At 43.6% G+C, this 23,736-nt stretch overlaps 1 protein-coding gene across 2 annotated transcripts in view; it reads right to left on the reverse strand.

Moving 5' to 3' along the window:
• The window catches only part of OGDHL (oxoglutarate dehydrogenase like), a 62,142-nt gene extending 44,234 nt beyond the window's left edge, over positions 1–17,908 (reverse strand). Inside the window, exons 1-2 of one of the 2 annotated variants that reach the window (XM_027859485.1) lie at positions 17,842–17,907; positions 12,457–12,589 (exon numbers count right to left, since the gene is read on the reverse strand). In XM_027859485.1, coding sequence (XP_027715286.1) covers positions 12,457–12,458 — 2 coding nt within the window. In that variant the 5' untranslated portion in view covers positions 12,459–12,589; positions 17,842–17,907. Of the gene's footprint in view, positions 1–12,456; positions 12,590–17,841 lie in introns of both variants that reach the window. The other variant, XM_027859493.1, reaches the window with a different exon arrangement.
• Positions 17,909–23,736: the final 5,828 nt, after the last annotated feature.

Consider the following 23,736-nt stretch of genomic DNA (forward strand, 5'->3'; position numbering starts at 1 on the left):
ATGATGATGATGACGATGATAGCTAATATTTATGTGGCACCTACTATGTGCCTACTCAGCACAGGTCTAAGAGCTTTACAACTATTATTTCAAGTTGCTGTTATTCTAGACTTTGGGGAAACACAAAAGACTTCTGAAATGTCATCTCATCCATCTTCCTTCAGACACACTTCAACCACCTCAGACAGCTGAGATCCTCTCTCACATTTTTAAGGGCTGTAAGATGACAAGAATGTATGAAATGCCCCTGGAAGCTCTTCTACTGCCTTCTATCTCCTTCCAGCTCTAAACCGATGATTCTCTGAGCCTATGAGCTACCATAAAACACTTCCCCGTCCATCTAGCCAAAATCCATCAAGAAGTAGTATGAATCTATTATTATTTCCTCTTGTTCTGTCCTTATGGGAAACAGAATCCTTCTGTCCCCTGCTACCAAAACCAATACTGCAGAGCTTGGCCAGATTATCTTTAAAAATTAAAAACAAAACAAAACAAACCCACTCTGCTAAACTGAATTGACTATCCCTCAAAGAAAACTGCACACAATCCTATTTCCATAGCAGATGCTCGGTTGATTAAGTGATCTGTAATGCTCCCAGCCACATCTTGCGCTCTCTTCGTCTCCCACTATTTAAATCCTACCCATTCTCCAAGTCTGCCTCAAGTCCTGTCTTCTCCATGAAGCACACCTTCCTTGAACACTCTATTCCATGACAATCTTTCTTTCCTTGAATTTCTAGAACATTTACTATCTGAGCCACTCATGTCTGGTCTTATATCATTCATTATATTGGGGATGGGGGTAATTCTCTTATATTTTTGAGGCTCTTCATTTACAGTTTTCAAAGCTCTTTTACATGCTATTTCATCTTGTCAATTCATCATTTCTCCTGTTACAAGCTAGGCCCTAGGGATGAAAAATGACAATTCCTGATTAGTAACTTAAATTTAACAGGGTGATGGAACACATACACCAATACAAGTTAGAAAGGTCAAACCTAAAAGCATGATGGTAATAATAATAGCTGACATCTCCAAGAATTTCAGAGTCAAAGAACTTCTGAGTTGGAATTGTTCAATTGTTTCAGTGTGTCTGATTCTCCATGATGTCATTTGGGATTTTCTTGGCAAAGATACTGGTTGACCATTTCCTTCTCCAGCTCATTTTACAGATGAGGAAACTGAGGCAAACAAGGTTAAGTGACTTGCCCAAGGTCATACATAGTAAGTGTCTGAGGCCACATTTGAATTGAAGTTCTGACTCCAGGCCTAACACTCTATCCACTCTGCCCTCTAGCTGCCCTTCCAAGTTGGAAGAGACCTCAAAAATCATCTACAAATCATATTCAAAAAAGAAACCCCCTTTTCATTGGGCAAGATGGAGGTGGGAGGTAGGAAAAAACAACAAAATTTTATTAATTGGGAAAAAAATAACTAAAAAAAAAAAAAGACTATTACAACCCAGTCAACAAGTGGGTCTTCCTGCCTCTGCTTGAATATTTCCATTGAGGGGGAGTCTGCTCCACCTCCTGAGGCAACCCTTCCCACCTTGGCATAGCTCTACCTATAATTAGCAAGATTTTCCTACTTTCGAAAAAAGAAAAAAAAAGATTTTCCTACTTTAAAAGAAGAAAGAACACTGAGTGATGCAATGACAAAGCTGGACCCACAAGGACCCACAAGGAAGCGTGTTGCCAAGAGATGATGGATGTGAGACGCTGAATCACAGCCATTTTTAGACATGGCTGATGCGTATGTATTTGTTTTACTGTAATGGGCTCTATTTAACCAAAGGAGGAGTGTTTTGTTTGCTTTGTTTCTGTTGTTATTTTGTGGGGTTTTTTTTTCATTTGGGATAGAGAACTGGGGAGAAGGGAGGTTACTGAAAGGGATGAGGCTAGAGAGAGCTTCAGAAGGGAACACCAACAAGCAAGACGGTTTTAAAACTAGAACGCTGAATTTATTAAATGCTTTCTAAAAAGGAAGCTGTTCATAGTAAAGATTCAGGGTTTCATATAACATCTCCTTTTTTCTATTCTTTGTAAGTGGAAATTCTCATGTTAATTGGTCAATCAATCAATCAGCATTTATTAAGTGCCTACTAAGTGCCAGGCACCATGCTAAGCTTGAGGACACAAAAAGAGGCAAAAGACAATCCTTGCCCTCAAGGAGCTTACAATTGGTGCTTGTTAAGTGCAGAATAACCAAAAATAAATAAACAATAACTATTTTAAAGCAAACTTTTCCTTATATCACACCTCAACTTACCTCTTGGCAGCACCTACTCAGGGATCCTAGTTCTGCCTCAAGGAGAACAAATCTAACTTCCATTTCACACATGACAGCCTTTCAAATGCCTCCATGCATCTCTACACTCCCAAGTGTTCTTTTCTCTTGGTTAAACGTTTGAGTTCAAATAGTCCTTACAAAGAACACAGACTTGAGTCCCTCCACCATGCTGGTTGCCCTTCTGCTGAATGCTCTCTCTCTAGCTTATATCCTTCCTAAACTGTGGTGCCCAGAAATGTAGTCTGACTGGGGCAGAGGAGAATAAAATTATCACTTCCTTGCCCCTTTCTTGCGCCTTTCTTAAGACAGACCAAGATCATATTCGCTTTTTTAGCTGCCATATCACACCACCAAATCAGATTGGGCTTGTGGTCCACTAAAGCCGTTTGATCTTTTATCTGCTTTTAACTGCTGTCCAAGTATACCTCCTTCAGGGGGCAGCTAGGTGGCACAGTGGCTAGAGCACCAACCCTGAAGTCAGGAGGACCTGAGTTCAAATCTGGTCTTAGACCAGCACTTGACACTTACTAGCTGTGTGACCCTAGGCAAGTCACTTAACCCCAATTGCCTAAAAAATTAAAATAAAATAAAAAAGTATACCTCCTTCGTCTTGTATTTGTGAAGTCAATTTTTTTGTACCCAAGTTTTGAGTCTTTACATTGATCTTGATTGTATTTCAACATATTAGATTTAGACCAATGTTCTAGCCTACCAAAATATTTTGGGATTCTGATTTTGCCATTCAGTACATTGGCTCTCCCAGCTAGCTTTGTGTCATTCACAGATTTCAAAAGGATGCCATCTTTGCCTTTATCCAAGTCACTGATGAAAAACAGCACATGGACAAGCAAGCACAAATCCCAAGGGCAACAGAGACTCTGGTTCTGACCAATTCAACCAGTTCTAAAACCATCCTACTGTCCTATTAGCTGGTGGTTCATTGGATAGAGTGCTGGGCCTAGCTTCCTGAGTTCAAGTCCAGCCTCAGATACTTACTAGCTGTGTGACCCTGGGCAAGTCACTTAACCCTGTTTGCCTCAGTTTCTACATCTGTAAAATGAACTGGAGAAAGAAAGGGCAAACCACTCCAGCATCTTTGCCAAGAAAACCTCAAATGGAGTCACAGAGAGTGGGACACAACCGAAAAAACAACAGACATCTCTCCAGCTTTTCCACAAGAATAGCAGGAGATATTTTTCCACAAATTCTAGGAGGGGATGGTCACATTCCCTCAGGTTTCTATCATTTCCACCATAGGAACCATTTCTTCCTTGTTGGTGAGAAATCAAATTGACAAGAGAATTTTCCCTTGTCATTTAATTCACCTTTTGAAGGATAAAAATTGTCATTAAGGAATGTTAAGAAATCACCTGCTTCAGCAGGTATCTGGAGTCGTGTATAATACAATAGCATGTCATTGTGCTGGGCTTATGATTTATTTCCTAAACTCTTCATTTCCTCTTCCTGTCCAGAGCTATGGTTTATCGGACACTCTGACGACAAAATCACTTCAAGCTATTCAAGCTTAAAACTGCAATAAGACTTTGGAGACACCCTGTATTTCTCCTTCTAGGAATCTTGACTCAAATACTCTCTACCACCATGATGACCCACCCCTGCTCTTACCTCTCTTGAATAAGCTATAGCCATACAGAGCCACCATCTGGCTGCATGGAGTCACCAGCTACCCATATGGAGTCACTGTCTAGGAGTGGGTGGAATCCCACCAAATCTCAGTGATACTTATGAGGGAGGTCACATTTGCCTCCTTGCTTTAGAATGTCTAAAACTCCCCTTGCTTATTGTTTGAACTTTAAGCAGATGTTTGAAGCCATTAGGTTTTACTCCCAGGTCCTTTCCTCTATTTTGTCTTCTGTGAACTTCTGGGTATTTTAACTAGTATAGAGTAGATGTATGAAGACAGTTTTCTTCCTTCTCCCTTTTTCAGATTAAAGCCATTTAGATTGAATTTGTAAGACACCATAGAAATATTCTTACTAGTCTTCAATAATAATAATAGAGAAATATTTGATCTCCATGAGTTTAAAAAGCTCAAGGAAGGTTTCATCAATGAGATAAGACCCAAGCTTTGCCTTATAGGAAGAGAAGACTGCAATATTTGGCAATATGAAGGGAGTCCATTCCCGAGATGGGGGACACTATACACAAAAATATCCGGCCTCAGATACTTCCTAGCTATGTGACCCTGGGCAAGTTACTTAACCCTGTTTGCCTCAGTTTCCTCATCTATAAAATGAGCTGGAGAAAGAAACAGCAAACCATTCCAGCAAACCATTCACATTCCCTCAGGTTTCTATCATTTCTACCATAGGAACCATTTCTTCCTTGTTGGTGAGAAATCAAATCGACAAGAGAATTTTCCCTTGTCATTTAATTCACCTTTTGAAGGATAAAAATTGTCATTAAGGAATGTTAAGAAATCACCTGCTTCAGCAGGTGTCTGGAGTCGTCTATAATACAATAGCATGTCATCGTGCTGGGCTTATGATTTATTTCCTAAACTCTTCATTTCCTCTTCCTGTCCAGAGCTATGGTTTATAGGACACTCTGACGACAAAATCACTTCAAGCTAAGAAAACCCCAAATGGGGTCATGAAGAGTTGGACATGTTTGCCTCAGTTTTCTCATCTATAAAATGAGCTGGAGGAGGAAATGGCAAACTACTCCAGTATCTTTGCCCAGAAAACCCCAAATGGGGTCATGAAGAGTCAGACACGACCGAAATGATTGCACAACAACAATCCACAGAAGCAAAAGGGAATAAGACTGTGGAATTGTTAGTAGCTCAATGTAATTAGAACAACTCTTTTTTCCTTCTGATGGTGATTGAGGAAGACAAACCCCAGTGCCCCTCGAGGAGTGGGACAGCCTTAGGCCTCTCACTTGTGGCATGGAGCCACGAGTACTTGGCCCTGCTGCTGCTTAAAGAGGTGGCACCAAGGGTCCCTCTCCCCATTCGGATTAATAAAAATGCAGTGACTATATGTCCTTGGTATTGTTTCTTTCCCCGATACAACTATTTTTTTTCTCCTGTCACAGAGGAAGGACTTTTAGAGATGGAATGGACGAAGCTGTGGCCTTGAGCTCTGAAAGCTGAGGACAGCAGCTAACGCTAGCTGAGCCTGGTCTGCTGGCAGAGCCAAGGAGTAACCGGGGCCCAGCCCAGGATTGGCCTCACCCTTCAGCCAAGATGCCGAGTTCCACCAGTCGCGCAGTGACTCCGGTCATTGGCTAGGCTATGCTCAGAAGGGAGCTGAGCAATAATGCTTTAAACTTGAGCCTGCTTTCCTTGGGACTGAGAGTGTGCCTGTTGTTGAGAAGGGGATATGTTTGTAATCTCTGTTCTTGCTATGTCTTCTCAGTAAGCACTCTTAGAAAAGCTCTTTAAAAATTAACTGAAATACAGAATGTGTGGAGAGTAGTACAAAATTAGGCTGGAAGGGGGTCAGATCATGAGGGGCCTTGAATACTGTGATAAGATATTTCTGGTTTTTTGTTTTTAATTAAGCCTGTAGGAAGCCTCTGGAGGTTTTTGAGCAACAGTGTGTTCTGACCCCAGCGATGCATTAAGAAGATTACTATAATGGCAATACAAAGGATGGGCTGGTCAAGGCAGAGCCTAGATACACAGAGAAAATCTAGGCAACTCCTGCAAGTCTAGACAAAAGTTAATGAGGATCTTATTTACCATGTCAACTTGGAGGAAGGCATGTGGGAGAAAACCTCAGCAATCTGTCCTTGGCCCTATGCTCTTTCTACATTTTTATCACTGACAGATGAAGACCTAGATGGCATGCTAATCAAATCTGCAGATGACACAAAGCTTGGAACTAACAAACTGGTTGACATGGACAGGATTCAAAAAATCCCAACAGGCTAGAACAGAGGGCAAAATTTAATAAGATGAAATTCAAAGGAGATAAATGTAAGTTCTTACACTTAGAGGTTAAGAAAAAATAAACTTTATAAATACAAGATGGTGGAATAAGAACTGGAAAGGGGGAAGGATTAACATAGAGCCAATTCAATATGAGTTAACAATGTGACAAGGTAAACAAAGAGATTATGGCACATGTGGCTATTGAGAGAAATGCAGAATAAGGGAAGTGATAACTCATCTTCACTCTGCCCTAGTCAAACCACACTTGTTTGGGTTCATCTCTTAGGAAGGACATTGTTGAATGAAAGAATGTGCAGAGTGGGATGAGAAAGATGTGGAGGGTCCTGGAAACTATACCATATAAAGAATGATCAAAGGAACCAGGTAGAGATGTTTATCTAGAGAAAAGACATAGGGTAGACACGACAGTTGTGTCTTCCTGTATTAGAAAGACTGTCATATGAAGGACTAATAGACTTGCCCAAGAAGACAGAACTAGGAACAGTGGGTGAAAGTTACAAAGGGGAAAATTTAGCTTGATGGGAAGAATTTCCCAGCAGTTGGAGCACTCCCAGAGTAGAATGAACTTTGCCCAAGGGGAGGAGTAGATTCCCCATTCTTGGATGTCTTCTAGCAAATTCCAGATGACTGTATGCCAGGTGAGGGGATGATATTCACATACGGATTGGACCAGATGACCTTCGAGGTCACAGGATTATGCATCTATAGCTGGAAGGAATCTCAGAGGCCATCTGATCCAATCCCCACCCCTCCTCTCTGTCCATTTTACAGATGAGGGCAAGGGAAGGTAAGTGGCTTGGCCAAGGTCACATAGTAGGCATCAGAGGTGAGTTTTGAGCCTGGATCCTTTGACTCCATAACCAATGCTCTTTCTACCACATCATACGACTCCTGTGAAAAGACCACTGGGTTTGGTGACTAAGTGACCTTTGAGAAAGCATTTTCAGTAGGAAGGTGAGGAAAGAAGCCAGATTGCTGGGCACTGAGGAAATGAATACATTAACCACAGACCCCCATTTCTAAAGATCTGACTATGAAGAGGAAGAGAAAAACAAGACAACAGTCTAAGGAGACAACAGCATCAAGAACCCCAAGTAATCTGGGGAAAATCAAGGGATTTTTCATTTTCATTTTCACTTCAATTCACATTTTCATTCAGTAAGAATTTCTTGAGCACTTATATGCACTACACTGTGTTTGTAGATACAGAAGAAAAGAAGCCAGTAAAAAAGGTAAAGATGAAAGAGACGAAAGATGATCAATGAATCAACCCCCTCCTCCCCAATACTTTCTCCCTATTGGCATGGCTACCCTAGTCCAGGCCCCTCCTAACTTTTCTCAGGGACTATAACAGTAGCTACCTCATGGGTCTCCCTCCCTCTCTGGTCCAAAGGTTCTTAACCTGGGGTCTCTGAACTTGGTGTACACACACACACATACATACACATATATGTATGTAGATATGTAGATAGATAACTATATATAACCAATATTATTGGTTTCCTTTGTAATTCTACACATTTTATTTTTTGCTTTTAAAAATCTGAGAAGGGGTCCATAGGCTTCCCAGACTGCCAGAGGGGTTCAAGACACACAAAAAGTTAGGAACCTTCACTTCCTCTCTAATAATCTTCCTAAAGCACTGTTCTGTCAGTCTATGTCACTCAAGAATCTTCAGGGGCCCTAAGACCTCTAGAATAAAAGCCAAACTCCTCCCCCTAGCATGCACAACCCTCACGAAGTGCCTCCAGCTAAGCCCGGCAGCCTTGTTTCACTTTATTCCCTGTCACATATTCTACATTTTACCCTTTGGTTAAATTATCTTCCGCCATGCTCATCTCCCCTCTCCAAGCTTTTATGTAGGCTGACCCCACATCTGGAATCTATATCCTCAACTTCTTAGGATCCCCAGCTACCTTCAAAGCCCAGTTCAAGTAGCTCTTCCTCCAGAAAGTCCTTCATGATTCCCCTAGTCATTAGAACTCTCTCCTCCCTTATATTATCTTGTACTCTCTTATCTGTTTCTATGTCGCACTCCCCAGTAGAATATATATTACTAGGGAGGCAGACAGAGTCTGATCTTGTTTTCATCTCTGCATCCTCAGGAGCTAGTACAGGACATCACAAAGAGTAGGCACCTTATAAATATTTGTTGTTGAACAAAATCCTGGAGTGCAAAAGAAGCAATGAGCTGAAGGACACACAAATGGGAGGGTTAGCCTTGGAAAGAAAGATGGCGACTTCATCCCTTGAGATAGGAGGAAAGGGCAGAGTAGGTGATGAGAGAGGGCTGAAGAAGGGGAGATGAGACGGCTCAGGATGGATGGTCTCAATCTCGGGGCAGAGGGGAGACACTCTGCTGGGGATAGAAGTTGCACTAGGGGTTGGAGGACAAGGTTTGGGACAGTCTGCCTGGGTAACGTGAGAGAGAGGGGTCAATAAGAGATAGAAGGATTCCTGTGCAATCATGAGATCCCAGTTAAGGTTATAAAATGGAAATTTGTGATAGATCTAGTGGGCTGATTTTCCTGATTTTCTTTAAAAAAAAATCCCTAAAAACAAGGGACCTAGATTGGTAGATTGTAGGGATAAGGACAGAAAGTGGGTCAGTGAATCAGATGGCAGGAATTTCTAATGAATTTCAGGCCTCTATCCATTATCTGACCATTCTTACTTAAAAAGGGGGTAGGGAGTGGGACTTCTCTAATTAGGTTGTAATGTAGAATCCCTGTTCTCAATGGGCTTATTAATTTTCAAATCAATTAATCAATAAGCATACATTAAGTGTCTACAGTGTGCTAGGTTTGGGGATACAAAGACAAAAAAGGAAACAATCCCTGCCCTTTACTAAGCTTAAATTCTACGTGAGAAAACAACACTATACTCTACCTGTGAATAAAAAAGACCTGGAAAGTGAATCCAAAGTCATTGGAGTGGGGAAAGAGAGCAGCTGGAGGGATTGGGATGAGCTTCTGGTAAAGGTGGTATGCCTTGAAGGAAGCTAGTGATTGTGAAGAGGAAAGCTTTGCAGGTCCAGGGTAGTCTGTGTATCCCCATCCCCCGCCCCACCCCACTCAGTGCCCAGAGCACAGCAGCAGTAATAAATACTGGTAGAAAATGACAATGGTAGGGGGCAGTTGGTCACCAGGACCTCTCTGACTCCAGGCTGATTGTTTTACTAACTTTGCACAAAGACACGTGAACTCCACTGTCCTGAAGCACTAGGGTTAACTGCTGACGTTGTACTCATGCCTACAGGCAACCCTCCCAGATACGGGGCCAGAGGATCCTCCCTGAAACTTAGGGGTTGGAGCTTTAAACAAAGAAGAAAAGCCCATTAGTCCAATGACACCTTTGGGGCCCTTCCCACAACAGACCTCCCGGCTAAGATTCCTTCAGACCTGCTTTACAATTTGTTACCAAGGAAACCCCAGGGGTGGGTTCAGGATGAATGTCCATTTATGGTCAGCAGCTCTGCCCAGCTCCAGGCTCTGGCTCTCCCTGTACTTTCCAAATCCAACAAGGTTAATCATTAGAGAGCTGAGTGGGCAGTTTCTGATTCCAGGGTTCAAAAGGGGATCCTGCCACTGTAAGACCTGCCGCCTCCCACTGCTTGCACAACCCCATCTATTTAGATGGGAAAACAAACCCCACCATCCTGGACAGTTGAACTCAGAGCTGGCTCTGCATTTCCCTGTCCAATGGCCCTAGAGATCTAGAGACAAGTGATCCACCATTCCCATCCCCACCCCCAGGGAAAGGGGAACAAAGAGGAAAGTTTCTGATATAGATGTTAACAACTGAGATGTAACCTGAGGAAAATGTCCAGAACTAGTGGTGGGTTAGCAATTCCATAACAGAGAATTTCTCAGGAGAAAACGTTAAAGCTAGACTATAGTCAGGAACCTTTTGTTAGTGGAGGGAGCCCCATGATTATTTCTGAGGCACACATAAATTTAAAGAACCTGGGGGGGGGTAGGTAGAGACAGGTGCTACAGCTACATAGGGGCTCCCAAGCAGCATAAGGTGACAGTCTTAAGTCAAAAGACAAGAGATATTGGTCCACACAGAATTGCCAAAATGGACAAATCCAAAATGGAACACTAAACTTCTCGAGCACGCCTCTCTTCTCACCATATAACCTCTGCTCCAGCCCAGCTGTCTCCTCGTCATTCTCATTCCCACTCCACATCTCTACTCATGCTATCCTCCCCTCACCTCCCTTTCCTAAGATCACAGCACCTAGAACTGACTTGTCCAGAGTCACACAAATCTGAATCAGTACTTGAACCCAGGCCCTCCTGACTCCTGATGTAACACTAAAAAAAAAAAACAAACACTTCACCAACTACCTGTATTCGTGAAGTTAGTTATAGACAAGTCTGAAGAAGAAAAGGGGTATGGAGAAAGCACCTTCCCAGTATAGTACAGCGCCAGTTCACTGAAGGCCACTTAGATAGTGCTCTACATACAGCAGGTACTTACTAAGTGCTGCTTGAATTATACTGGATAGTAGGAGTTGATGTTTTATCTTTTCTACAGATAAATGCTCTTAGGGGTCCTATTCACAAGAGAATTAAACATAGTCAATGAAATCCTAATGACTGTTGTCCGCTATTACCTAAGATAGACATTTCCTGAGCCTTCACTATCTGAAACGTGTTGTATATTCACAGTTACCCCAACCTTTGCTCTTTTCCTAGAGTCAAGACAAAGTTTGAAATTTTTAAGCTCCTAGTGACTTTATCACAGAATAAATTCCTATAGGCCATGTAGAGTGGAACATTTTGCCTTTAAAAGATAGGTGCATTTGTTTTTTAAGAAACAAAGTAATATTTTTTTAGAAAGTATTCCCTGTTGCATCCCCTTGATTATTGTGACATAATGTGGCTCCCTATCTTGCCTACCCCTAGTGCCATCTCAGGCTCAACCCTTCAACTGCATTTTCCTTTAAAAGCTAAAAAATACAAATTTGTTGTTTGGTTGTTTTCAGTCAACTCTTTGTGACCCCATTTGGGGTTTTCTTGGCAGATACACTGGAGTGGTTTGCCATTTCCTTTTCCAGCTCATTTGACAGATGGGGAAACTAAGTCAAACAGGGATTAAATGACTTGCCCAAGGTCACACAGCTAGTAAATGTCTGAGGCTGGATTTGAACTCAGGAAGATAAGTCTTTCTGACTCCAGGCCCAGAGCTCTGTGCACTATGGTGCCACCTAGCTTCCCTAAAACACAAATGCAGTCAGTATTTGTGTCACATGTCTCCTGTATAAATTCTCTCCAGGATCTCCTAGCAAACAGGACCTTCAGATACCAATCCACAACATGGGAGATTAATAATGCTTTCAGTTAGAGGACAAGGTTATCACCCTTGGAAAAAGCTGATGTCCCTGTGTTCTGAAATACAGTTTATTCTGTAACAGTTGCAGGGATTCCAACCCCTGAGCACAGCAGCAAGGGAACCCAATGCGCAGTGTGATTTGTGGATTCCTTCAACAATACCTCCAGAGGAGACATACCATGAACACAGAGAAAGGAAGAATTGGTAAGGTCCTAGCTGTGATCCTTGCACCCTCCCAGCATGATAGACAGCTCTGGGAGAAAAGCACCAGTTTAACTTCACATGCATAAGAGGCACTGTGGTCCAGTGGAAAGACCACTGGATTTGGAGTCAGAAGCCTGACCCAGTGCCCCAGGGCCTGGTACCTAATCAACATTTAATGAATGTTTGAATGAATGAATGAATGGGTTAAAAAAAATCAGCTCTGTTAACTTTGTGACCCTGGACAAATCACTTAACTTATTAGTGCCTCAGTTTCCTCATGGGTAAAATGAGAGGGTCAGACTACAATACATCTAAAGGTCCTTCCAACTCTCAAGTCCTACGCTCCTAAGAACCAGTGCCTCACATTCTGGGTCCTGCTTCTTGCTTCTCCCTTAGTTACCATCTCTGCCTGCTCATTTGCTTCCCCTAGACTAGGGTTTCCATGCCCAGGCATCTCTGGGGGTGTTCCCTGGCTCAGGGATGCAGACCTGTTCATTGCTTCATTGAGATCTTGCTTTTTCTAGGGACTCTGGCTGAGATGTGATGCCCCCCAGCTCTTGCCCAAACCAGGCACGCAGGAAAAGGGCTGATCACCAGAAGCAAATGTTGAACACCCTCCTGAAGACAGATTTTGGGAAGGACGGGGCTGGGGAGGGGATGGTAGAGGACAGGCAAGGGTCTTTTGTGTCCTCCCTACTTACATGAGGCTGAGCAGTGGTCAAAAGCTCAGAGGTCCACAGGGCCAGAGTCCAGGGTTCTCCATCCCCTGGGAACTGACAGAAATGTCTTCTCATGCAGGGGAGGACGAGATCTGAATAGCAATGGATGTCACGTCTGGACCAAAGGGAAGGAAAGGCCAGAATAAATCAGAGCCCAAGATGAAAAAGATTGAGTCACTGGGCCAGGAGCCAGGGCACACTCCGGGAAGGAGGCCATTCAGTGCTCTTACTGCCAAGTCCTCTCTTTTGGTGACTTGTAAGTCACCACACACACACACACACACACACACACACACACACACACACGTGTGTCAGTGTGGCACATCTCTGCCTGCATCAGCTCACTGACAGACTCACCCATTCATTCATCAAGCACCTGCTGCATACATGCCTAGCACTATGAGAGACAGCGTGTAAGACACAAACCCTACAGGTGCCACAAACAATGAAGGAGGAAAGAATTTTGGATTTGAAGTGAGAAGACCTGGACTCTAGACCTGACTCTGTCACTAATTGTTCCAGAATCCAAAGAGACGCCAGAGGTCTTCTAGTACAACTAATGCTCAAACTCTTTCTTAAAAAAAGTTCTCTGGATTTCTGTGGGCCTCAATTTCCTCATCTGGAAAATGGGGATTATAATACCTACCTGACATGGCATATCTAAGGCGAGCATGGATACAAAGCAGTTTGAAAAATACGTAATGTCACTCAAATGAAAGGTGTGAGCATCATCCTAGCCAGCTGAACTCTAGACCTCACACCAAGGGCTAGCTCTGGGGTCACAAGAGCCTCAACACTCAGAAGTTCTAGAATTCCCCCTTAATAAGAATCTCGGCCCAGGGCGCGGATCCAAGCATCCCCCTTACGGCCAAGGAAAATCCAGCCGAAATAGCAACCTGTTCAGCCAAAAGCAGGTCCTCAAGCTCTGGGAGAATCAGAGTTTAGATCTTTGCGCTCAGGAAAGGGTTGACTACCACCTTCCCATAAATGCCAGCTGGTAGAACATTTTGTTTTGAAAACTCATCAACCAGGGAGTGACCTCAGCCGGCACCTGCAGACTAACCAAGGACTCACACGATTCTGGGGCATTCACCTTCATGGAACTCAGCAAGAGACTCTGTGTATGCAGCAGGTCCCAGCCACAAGCTCCAGCCTTCACAAAGCCTGGCTTCCCTCCAAGACTCTGCTCTGGCTCTAATTTTAAAAGGGTTTCAGAAGATGGGGAGAGGGAGGAAGAGAGGAATAAGAGAGATACAAAGAGATGGGGAGAGACAGGAGAGAGGGAGAGAGGGGCTGAGAGTGGGGGGGTAAGGAGGGGGGGGGGGGGGGGGGGAGGGGGGGGGGGGGGGGGGGGGGGGGGGAGAGAGAGAGAGAGAGAGAGGCATCATCAGCTTTGCCTGTTTCTTGCTGTCATTAAGGACAATTGGGAGGAACTGCCCAATCAGCAATCCATCAATCCCAGCTTCCTTCCTGGCAATAACATCAGAAACAAGTGCCAGATGTCAAAGGTTCTTCAAGATGCAGCCTACAGATGAGAAGACCTTAGGCCAGAGACCCAACTCCCTTAACTGGTCTCTGAGGATGGGGTCAAGAAGGCCATGCCAGATTACAAGTCTCCCTGGAATATCCTTTCTCTCCATTCTGACCTGCCTTGGACTTGCTTTACTGTTTTTTAATTTTATTTTATTTTTGAGGCAATCAGGGTTAAGTGATTTGCCCAGGGTCACACAGCTAGTAGATGTTTAAGGCTAATTTGAACTCAGGTCCTCCTGACTCTGGGGCCAATGCACTATCCACTGCTCCACCCAGCTGCCCCTTCTGACCTACCTTGGAAACATAGATACTTCCTACTTCTCCAAAGCTTTCTTTTGCTCATAATGATCAGAGGCAGCAAGGGTATAAAAAAGGGCACAGGACTCATAGTTAGAAGATGGGGTTCAAATCCCACTAGATTTGTGACCCTGAACAAATTACTTAACCTTAGAGTGCCAGGCCTGGAGTCAGGAAGACTCATCTTCCTGAGTTCAAATCCAGACTCAGACACTTACTAGCTGTGTGAACCTGGGCAAGTGACCCTGCTTGCCTCAGTTTCCTCATCTGTAAAATGAACTGGAGAAGGAAATGGCAAACCACTCTAGTATCTTGGGATATGACTGAACAATAACAAGAATACTAGTTCTGGAAGACAAATGATGAAACCGGTTTCTCTCTACTCAGTTGCTGGAGTGGCAAATGGAAAAACAATGAATACTAATTGTTGCTATGGTTAATTAGTTTTTCTTTGTTACAAGTATATGTTTGACACAGTCAGGGGAAATGTGGGGAATATCTAATAGGAAATGACTGGAAAGAAAAATAAATATCAGTAAGGCTTCAAATTTTAAAAAAAATTAAAATTAGAAAACTACATATAGACCAAATTTAGCCCAAGGTCATAGAAGAATGTCTAGGTTTGGTCCTTGAGGGAGCTGGTCTCTAGGATATACCTCTTGGGCCCGGAGACAACGTGGAGACTGAGAACTTGGTTAAGTATAGAGTAAAATCAGAATGATTTAGTAAGTGATCCAACCATTCAAAATACGCTAGCTAGACTTTCATGTGTACTTTTCACGACTTTTTAACACTGTAGATACTACTATAGTTACTCTTTCCTCTCATGAAGAAACTATGAGTTCAGATGAATTTGAGTGGTCTGGGAAGGCTCCATGAAAAGGGGTGGGGAGGAGAAAAAGACCAGTCTCTGGACAATGAAAGACGGATAACATCTGGCAGCAGAGAGGAGGGGCTTTCAGGAGAGGGGAGCTAAGAGCAAACTTATCAATGCAGGAATGTGGAAGGCATGTGCTGGGGCAGTAAAGAGCTCAGTTTGTATAACAAAGCTCAGGAAGTATGACTTGGGGTGATGATAGTAAAGGGTCTTAAAGAACACTAAATAACATTCATTGCTGGCTTAAAAACAAAAGAAGTTGTTGTCAAATAGGGTTTGTGAACCAGGGGAATGGCAAGAGTGCAATATCATACAAGGTGGCACAACTGTGTCAGTATCACCCCAATCAAATCAACAGGTATTTATTAAGCACCTATTATGTTCTAGGAACAGTGCTAAATGCAAGCGGGGGAAGGAGGAGGAAGATACAAAATAGGGGCAAAAACAGGTCCTGCCCTCAAGAAGCTCACATTCTAATACAGAAGACAATATCAAACAACTATGTACAAACGAGATAGAGAAAATAAACTGGGGATAGTCTTTGAAGGAAAGCGTTGGCATCAAAGTGAATCTGGAAAGACTTCTTGCAAAAGGTCAGATTTTTAACTGAGACTTGAAGAAAGCCATGAAGTCAGGAAAAAGATACAAAGGGAGAGAATTCTAAGCATGGGGGCCAGCCAGTAGCAATGCCACAAGTATGGGATGGAATGTCTTATGGGAGGGATAGCCAGGAGGCCAAAGGCACTGGATCAAAAAATACATGAAGGTGAGTAAGGTGTAAGAAGACTGGAAAGAAGGGTAGGAAGGGGCCAAGTTATTGAAGATTTAAAAGCCAGAAGATTTTATTTTTGACCTGGGAGGTAATAGGAGCCATTGGAGTTTACTGAATGAAGAGGTAAGGAGGGTGGGAGGAAGGACTAAGGAGACTTGGTGACAGCTGAACTTTAGGAAAGTCAATATTGTTGTTTCGGGGAGGAAGGTTGCTACGGTATAAAGTACACTGACATTGGAGTCAGAAGACCTGGGTTCAAATCCTACTTTTGACACTTACTACCTGTGTGACTTTGGGCAAACCACAGCCTCCTTGGATATCACCTCTAAAATGAGGGGGCTGATCTACTCTAGACAATCTTTAAGGTCCATTAAAGCCACAAATCTACGATCCTATGACCTCCTCAACCATACAGTAAGATCTTAGAGAACAAGAACATTGTCTTCCTTTGGATCCTATCAGTGCTCAACTGATTTTTGTTAAATGAGTGATTTTTTTTTAATCCAGAAACAAGCAGTCCCATGTTGTTCTACGATTCCAGATTCTTTGATTCTGCTGGAGGACCAGGTGGAGAGGAGGCCTGGTATCTCTCACCCAGAACAAGAGAGCTTCCCTGATCGGGCCCAAGAAAGTCTGGTGTGCTTCACCAGACATAAGGTATCTCTACTAAGTGGAAAGGATGGAACATGGCAGAGCTCGAGACTAGCCTTGGATGAGCGACTGGCTGGCTGGCTGGCTGTTTGTGGAAAGTAACTGTCTGGTGGTATGATATGAGAGGGAGCCAATGATGCCTGAAATTTCACCGTTGGAAATTCGCTTTTTTAGGTTTATGTAGTCCTCCCCAGCTTAGCCCTACATTGAATTTCCCCATCTCCTAGACCTAGCAGCTTCCAAACGTCTCAGCCAATCCTTCCCTCAGTTTTAAGGGATGACTCCGCCTTTCCTTGCCCTCCCCAGATCTGACCTCGATAAATTTTCGGGATCCTGTTGCAAGAGCCTGACCTAGAACCTGAGCTACGTCCTCCTCCCGTCCGCGGGGAAAAGGGTGCACAGCAAACGAAAACTTTTCGCAAATACAGTTGGCGGGTGGGGAAGGATCACAGGGATGGGGCAAAAGTCTCTTCCCCCCCCCCCACCGCCGCCCGTAGCAGGGATGCGTTGGGCTCTCCTTTCTTCCTCCTTCGGGCCTCCTCTCGCCCCTTTTTGAAGGGCAATCCACAAAGTCATGCTCCCCACAAAGGCAATACTCTCCCTTGAGGGCCCCTCGAGGCTGGCCGGCCTGGCTCCTATGCCTCCCCGAGTCTAGGAGCCCATGGAGGGTAACCTGCCCCGTCCACTTGCGGCAGCCTTCTAGGGGTAGGGGCATGCCTATTCCCATTCCCACCCCAGGGCGCGCAGAGACCTCTGCTGCCCATCCACCCTTCCTTTCCCTTGCCTTCGGAGTGGGAAAAAAAGAGTGACCTTTCCAAAGTCCCCGGAGAAGGGAGCTGTGTCCACAAGGATGGGGCGGGGGGGGGGGGGGGAAGAGGTCCTTTTGACTTGTAGGCGCCAGGGCTCAGAGGTCGCCAGGCCTATCCGGTCTCCGGACCTCCAAGCTTTGTCCTTTCCTCCCCTCTCCCGCCTCGGGCCCCCCAAACTCGGGCGGCCAGAGGAGGAGCCGGGCAACAGAGGCTCTCACCCAGACCCGGGAGAAGAGCCGCGCCACCAGGCCGGCTAACGCGCAGCAGCGGCGGGGACGGCGGCAAATTGGGGCTCACCTCCCAGCTCCGGGTGACGGCGGGAGCCGACCTGAGCCGGGCGTGTGAGGCTGCCGGAGCTGGGGGCTGGGCAGGCGGGGAGACCGGGCCTGCGGAGTTGGGGGGGCGTAGTCCGGGAAAGTGAAATTTACCTGGGTCACGTGGCCATTGACAATCTCTCGCAACGCTTGGCAGCTCCGGTCCCAGCAGAGCTCGCTTCTCTGGGTTCTCTTGGCGTCGTGGCGTCACAATGGGTCGCGTCGGAAAGCCCGCCCCTCCTCCTGTTCATGAAGGGATGGGCGGAAAGGGGCGATCTCCAGGGCAGGATGGACAAGGCGGTGGGCCTCAAGGAAGGAAAGGGATCCATCCCCAGGTGTGGCGCACAACAGCCTCTGCATCCCTCCGAGCCATGTGGGTCTCACCTCCCAACCAGTCTTAGAAGAGGCAGGAGGCTTGGTTCCACTCACTTCAAATCCCTTTTAGTCTCTTCCCCAGGACCTAGCAAAATTATCCCTCTACCGCCTTGGCGGCTTGACCCGTGGTCTCCTGGCCCTGCTGTCGGATATGTGCTCGAGGGGCCGCAGTCGTTTGCACCCTAGTCCATGATGACCCACTGAGTCTGCCAGGTGACTTTAGGTGCGCCTAAGGCCATCCTTACGAGGCCTCAATGGTCACTTTCAGTCACTGAAAGCGCTTACATAGATGGGAAGCTTTGAGGGTAGGCCCAGTAACAGACAATGTGCTCAGAGGACCAGCCTAAGAGAAAGTGCTAATTGCATCCCCTCTGTGTCTTGGCTTCAAAGGGTTTCTATGGTCAAAAAGAAAAAAAAATCATTACCTAGTGATCAAATTTGTGGTGATGAGTTTTCTACCATGGTCCTCAAAGGACATAATCTATCGTATTGTTTTGAAAGTAGAAGGGGGGAGAGGTGAAATCGCGGAACCTCCTTTTCCTCATCAGTAAAAATGGAAGGAGGAGCAAAGTAGATAACCTTTTCCATCCTTCACCTCTCTATCTCTAATCTCATGATCTTTAAAGTCAAAGTGCACACACAGACAAGCACATACACTCTTGCTGTCCCAGAAATTAGCTCTGACTATTCATTGGAAGGACAAATACTGAAGCTGAAGCTTAAATACTTTGGCCATATAATGAGAAGACAGGACTCATTGGAAAAGACTCTGATGTTGGAAAAGACTGAAGGTGAAAGGAGAAGAGGACAGCAAAGAATGAGATGGGCAGATAGTGTCATGGAAACAATGAACATGAACTTGTCAGACTTTGAGAGATAGTGGAGGATAGAAAAGACCTAGTGTGCTGTGGTCCAGGGGGTCACTAAGAGTCAGACATGAATGAATGACTGAATAATAACAATGAAAAGCCTAGATAGATAGACAGCTCAATAGATTGATAAATAGATAAAATATTATTAGATTATTATTATATTTAATATATTATTATATACCTATTAGATTGCAAACTCAAGGCTTTCAGGAAAAAATGAAATGTATATTGCAATACATTCTTGACATAGGTGTGCAAAGAAAAAGGTTTTGGGGTTTTTTTTAAAGCATATCTCCCTTACTAGGTTTATCTTCCCTAGTACCCAATAAGAAGGCATAAAAAAGGTCAGAAATAGGCTTTTTTGTTGTTATTCAATTGTGTTTCAGTTGTGTCTGACTCTGTGACCTCATTTGAGGTTCTCTTGGCAAAGAAACTGTAGCGGTTTGCCATTTCCTTCTCCAGCTCATTTTACAGATGAGGCAACTGAGGCAAACAGGGATAAATGACTTGCCCCAGGGTCACACAGCTAGTAAGTGTCTGAAGCCAGATTTGAATTCAGGAAGGTGATTCTTTCTGACTCCAAGACCGACCCTCTGTCCACTGTATCACCGCTGCCCAGAAACAGGCTGGATAGCATTAAAAAGTCAGCCCAGGTTTAAAATTTTGACATGGGAACTTCAGAAAAGTGAATGAACTACACGTGAGAGAGTTGACTGGTTCTGTTCGGATGAAGGTGTTAAATAGTGGGGGTTGAGGAGGGGAGATGAGAGAAAGGTGAAATCAATGATTTGGCTTATTCTCTGAGATGGAAAAAAATCCTTTGTTATACTTGCTAGTGGCAAATGAAATTCATTCACAAATTTGCCATCGACTCTTGCTCTTTCCTTCACATGCTTGTTCCAGTTTGCTCTGATTCAGTTTTATTTATTTGCAGAAATGACATTGCAGCACCCACTCAGAGAACAGCACAGGGATTCTCCAAGCAATTGGAAGAATATGGGAAATGTGGGAAGCTAAAGCCTCAGTGCCATTCCTGGTAGTCTGTAGTGTCCCTCCAGAGCTTTGAATCTCAGCTAAGACACTTCTTAGATGTGTGACCCTAGGGCAAATCACTTAACCTGTCAGAATCTGTTCCTCACCTGTAAATGGATAGCACCTGGACCTATGATTTCACTGATAGAGAAGACTTCTGGATGGGGAGTCCCCCTCCAGTGAAAGTCAGCACCTTTTCTGCAGCTTATCATAGAGAGTTGTGGGACATCGAGAAGTTAACTTGTCCAGAGTCACTCAGCCAGTATGTCTCACAGGTGAGACCTGAACTCAGCCAGATCTAACTAGCTCCTAGGTCAGTGCTCCATCCATTATGCCACATTGCCTCTCTTATTACTCCCTCATCTATAGAATGGGAAGTATTAATGTATGCTTCACCTATCAGACAGGCAAGTGATTTAAATATAAGCTGTTATCAATTCTTTTCATCCAAGAAGCCTGAACATTAAGATTGTTCATTACACATTGCGAACTTGACTCCCATGTTATTTATGAGTATAATCAACTGGAATCAGACACTTTGGTAAATTCCAACACTGAGAGAGAAGATTGTCCTCTCTCAGCCTGCAGACTCTGGTAAGCAGATGGGTCTTAAAGGGATTTATCATCAAAGCCATCCCCCTTGGGAGAGAGTGTAAGAATCATTTAGATGACTCATAAAAGAGGATAAAGCAAGAATGAATCAGTAACAACTAGAAACATTTTCAAGAATGGTTCCTGTCAGGGAGTTTGGGGAAATTACTGAATAAAACCGAAGGTTTAAAAGACAGATTCCCAGAAGTAGTTAACAAATCATAATTCCTCCAGCTCTGGTCCTTGTCATATTTGGTCAAGATCATCATTATGGGGAACTCTTGGTATGGAAACTCTCCACAGACACAGATCAGTAATTTATTTGTAACATACACACTTAGAAAATTGCTTGAGGCGCTCAGATATCATCACTTGTCCATGTTCATACACCTGTTAGTGCCAGAATTTGAACTCAGGTCTTCCTGACTGCTGAGTCTACCCACTCTACAATACTGTCTCTTATTTCCAAATTTGATGATGTTAAAGCAAAGATGGCCTCAAGTGTTAGTACGGTGAAGTGATAGAGTTACAATATAGATTTTTCAGCACTTATTTGACAAAGAAAAGAAACCTAACCTTGTGAATAGAAGGTCAACCTTGAAAAATAGAATTCTTGGTTCAAGTTCTCCCTTTAAAATGTGATTGCTGCTAGCTGTGAGACCCCGGACAAGTCACTTAACCTCTTAATACACCAGACAACTCTCTAAGACTGTAAGTTATTATTGAGTTGCTGTGTACATCAGCAGAGGGAGTTTGGCAAATGAGAGTTTCTTATGCAGATGAAAATCACAGATCCAAATTTTTTAAGAAGTTCACTAAAGCCTAATTTCATTTAGACCCAGCTCCATTCTTTCAGGCAAAGCCATAAACTAGGAAATGGTGACCAGAGCTTTGTCCCTAGGACATTACATTTAGAAGGGATGCTAGCTCTTGTCCTTCAACAGGTTGAAACTACAGAGCTTAGCCCTAGAAGATTGCATGGCCTAAATTCAGGTGTTTAAGTAGCTCAGAACTCTAAGTGCAAATGAGGACCTGAAGAAATCTGATACTGTTATCTCAGCATTGCACTACCCATTGTCCTGGTAGTAATGAGAAGGCTAGAGAGGACAAGAAGGGCAGAAGTCATCATTTGGACCATATGATTTAGAAAATTTAATAAAAATCAAGATTCTCATATAAATAGGCCAGAAATTCTCTGGGAATCCTCCTGACTAGGTTTCAATGGTTTAAAAAAAAAAAGATTCCATTTTCCCACAAATGTTCTTAATAATGGAGAAGAGAGAGAGAAAAGCCCAGGAAACAAAATAAATGGATCAACTGCTGTTGGCTCCTGCAGGGAATGAGATCGTGCTTTCTAAATTTAATGCATCGGGTTAATTTTACTGATTAAAACAGAACATTTGGGACAATTAAAAGCTTAGATTATTTCATTTCTCTCATATAAAAATGTCATCATAACCTTTAACTAACAGTTAAAGTGTGTTGTGGGGGGAAGAGCCCTAGCCTTGAAATCAGAAAGCCTTACTTGGAGCCACAGCATCAGTTTGGATATATCACTTGACCCTTGTAGGGCCTCAGTTTTCTCACTTATAAAAATAGGCATAATAATATTTGAGCCTCATAGACTTCTTGTGAGGAAAGTGCTATACAATGTTTATTACATTTGTCCTGAAGAAGAGAAGACTGTAGTAGCTAGGTGGCACAGTAGATAGAGCACTGGGTTTGGAGTCAGGAATCCAGCCTTAGACACTATTAGCTCAATGACCCTGGCAAGTCATTTAACCTATCTCTTCCTCAGTTTCCTCAATTTTAAGGTGGGCATAATAATAGCACCTACCCTACCTCCCAGAGTTGTTATGAGCCTCAACTGAGATAATATTTATATAAAGTGCTTAGCACAGTACCTGCACATAGTACACACAATAAATACATGTTTGTTTCCTTCCTTGTGGGAGGTGACACCTGTTTTCAAATATTCAAAGAGTTGTTATATAGAAGAGAAATTGCACATATTCTGATTAGTACAAAAGGGGACACAAGGAGGCAGATGACTAGAAGTTCCTGGGAGAAGGATTTTGACTTAATATAAGGAAATTTCCTAATGACAACTGTCCAAAAACATAAAACACTACCTTGTGAAGTGGTGAATTCCCTCTAACTTTATTTAAGCAGAGGCTGAATAAAACTCATTTGCTGGGAATGTTGCAGACAGGAATCATGCTTAGGATCTAGAAATCAGACTAGATCACCTTTGAGGACCTTTCCAATATGAAGATGCTATAAACCTAATTCCTATCAATGACTTTAATGAAGACATAGAAGAAGAAGGCATATTTATCAAGTTTACTGATGACACAAAGATGGGAGGGAGAGGTGAAACATTGAATGAAAGAGTCAGAAACCAAAAGATTTTGGATATGATAGAGTGATGAGGTGAACCTAGTGAGATGAAATTTAATAGAGATAAACAGAAAGTCCCACACTTGGGCTCAAAAATCAACTTCATCAGTTTAAGAAGTGTGTGTTTGTGGCGGTGGAGGGTGTGGACAACAATTTGTGTGAAAAAGATATAGGTATTAGAGTAAACTAACAGCTCAATTTAAGGCACTATTATAATACATCAAACAAAAAAAAACTAATATGATCTTAGGCTCTATTGAGAGGTAGAGTACCTAAAAAGCTTCCTAATAATTAGAGTTTTGCCAGAGTAGAAGTTGTTGTTGTTGTTGTTTATCCCTCTATTTTTTTATTTTTTTTTTATTTTTAGGCAATTGGGGTTAAGTGACTTGCCCAGAGTCACACAGCTAGTAAGTGTCAAGTGTTTGGTCTGAGGCTGGATTTGAACTCAGCTCTTCCTGACTTCAGGGCCGGTGCTCTATCCACTGCACCACCTAGCTGCCCCTATCCCTCTATTTTTGAAGAGCACCAATGACATCATGGGGCAGTGTCTTGACTCAGGTGAGAAATGGAGGCAGGTGACGTCCCAGGATGCGGTGGATGACCTTGGCATTCATGTCTGACCAAGTTCTAAGGGCACCACAGCACCTGCTTCAGCCAACCTTCATGGCCATTGGAACACATTGTTCTCATCCACCCATTCCTCTCGGAGATGAGGTCTTCACATACTTGGGGTAGACAC

This window comes from Vombatus ursinus, unplaced genomic scaffold (genome assembly GCF_900497805.2).
Source record: "Vombatus ursinus unplaced genomic scaffold, bare-nosed wombat genome assembly UNPS02000749.1, whole genome shotgun sequence".
NCBI lineage: Eukaryota > Metazoa > Chordata > Mammalia > Diprotodontia > Vombatidae > Vombatus > Vombatus ursinus.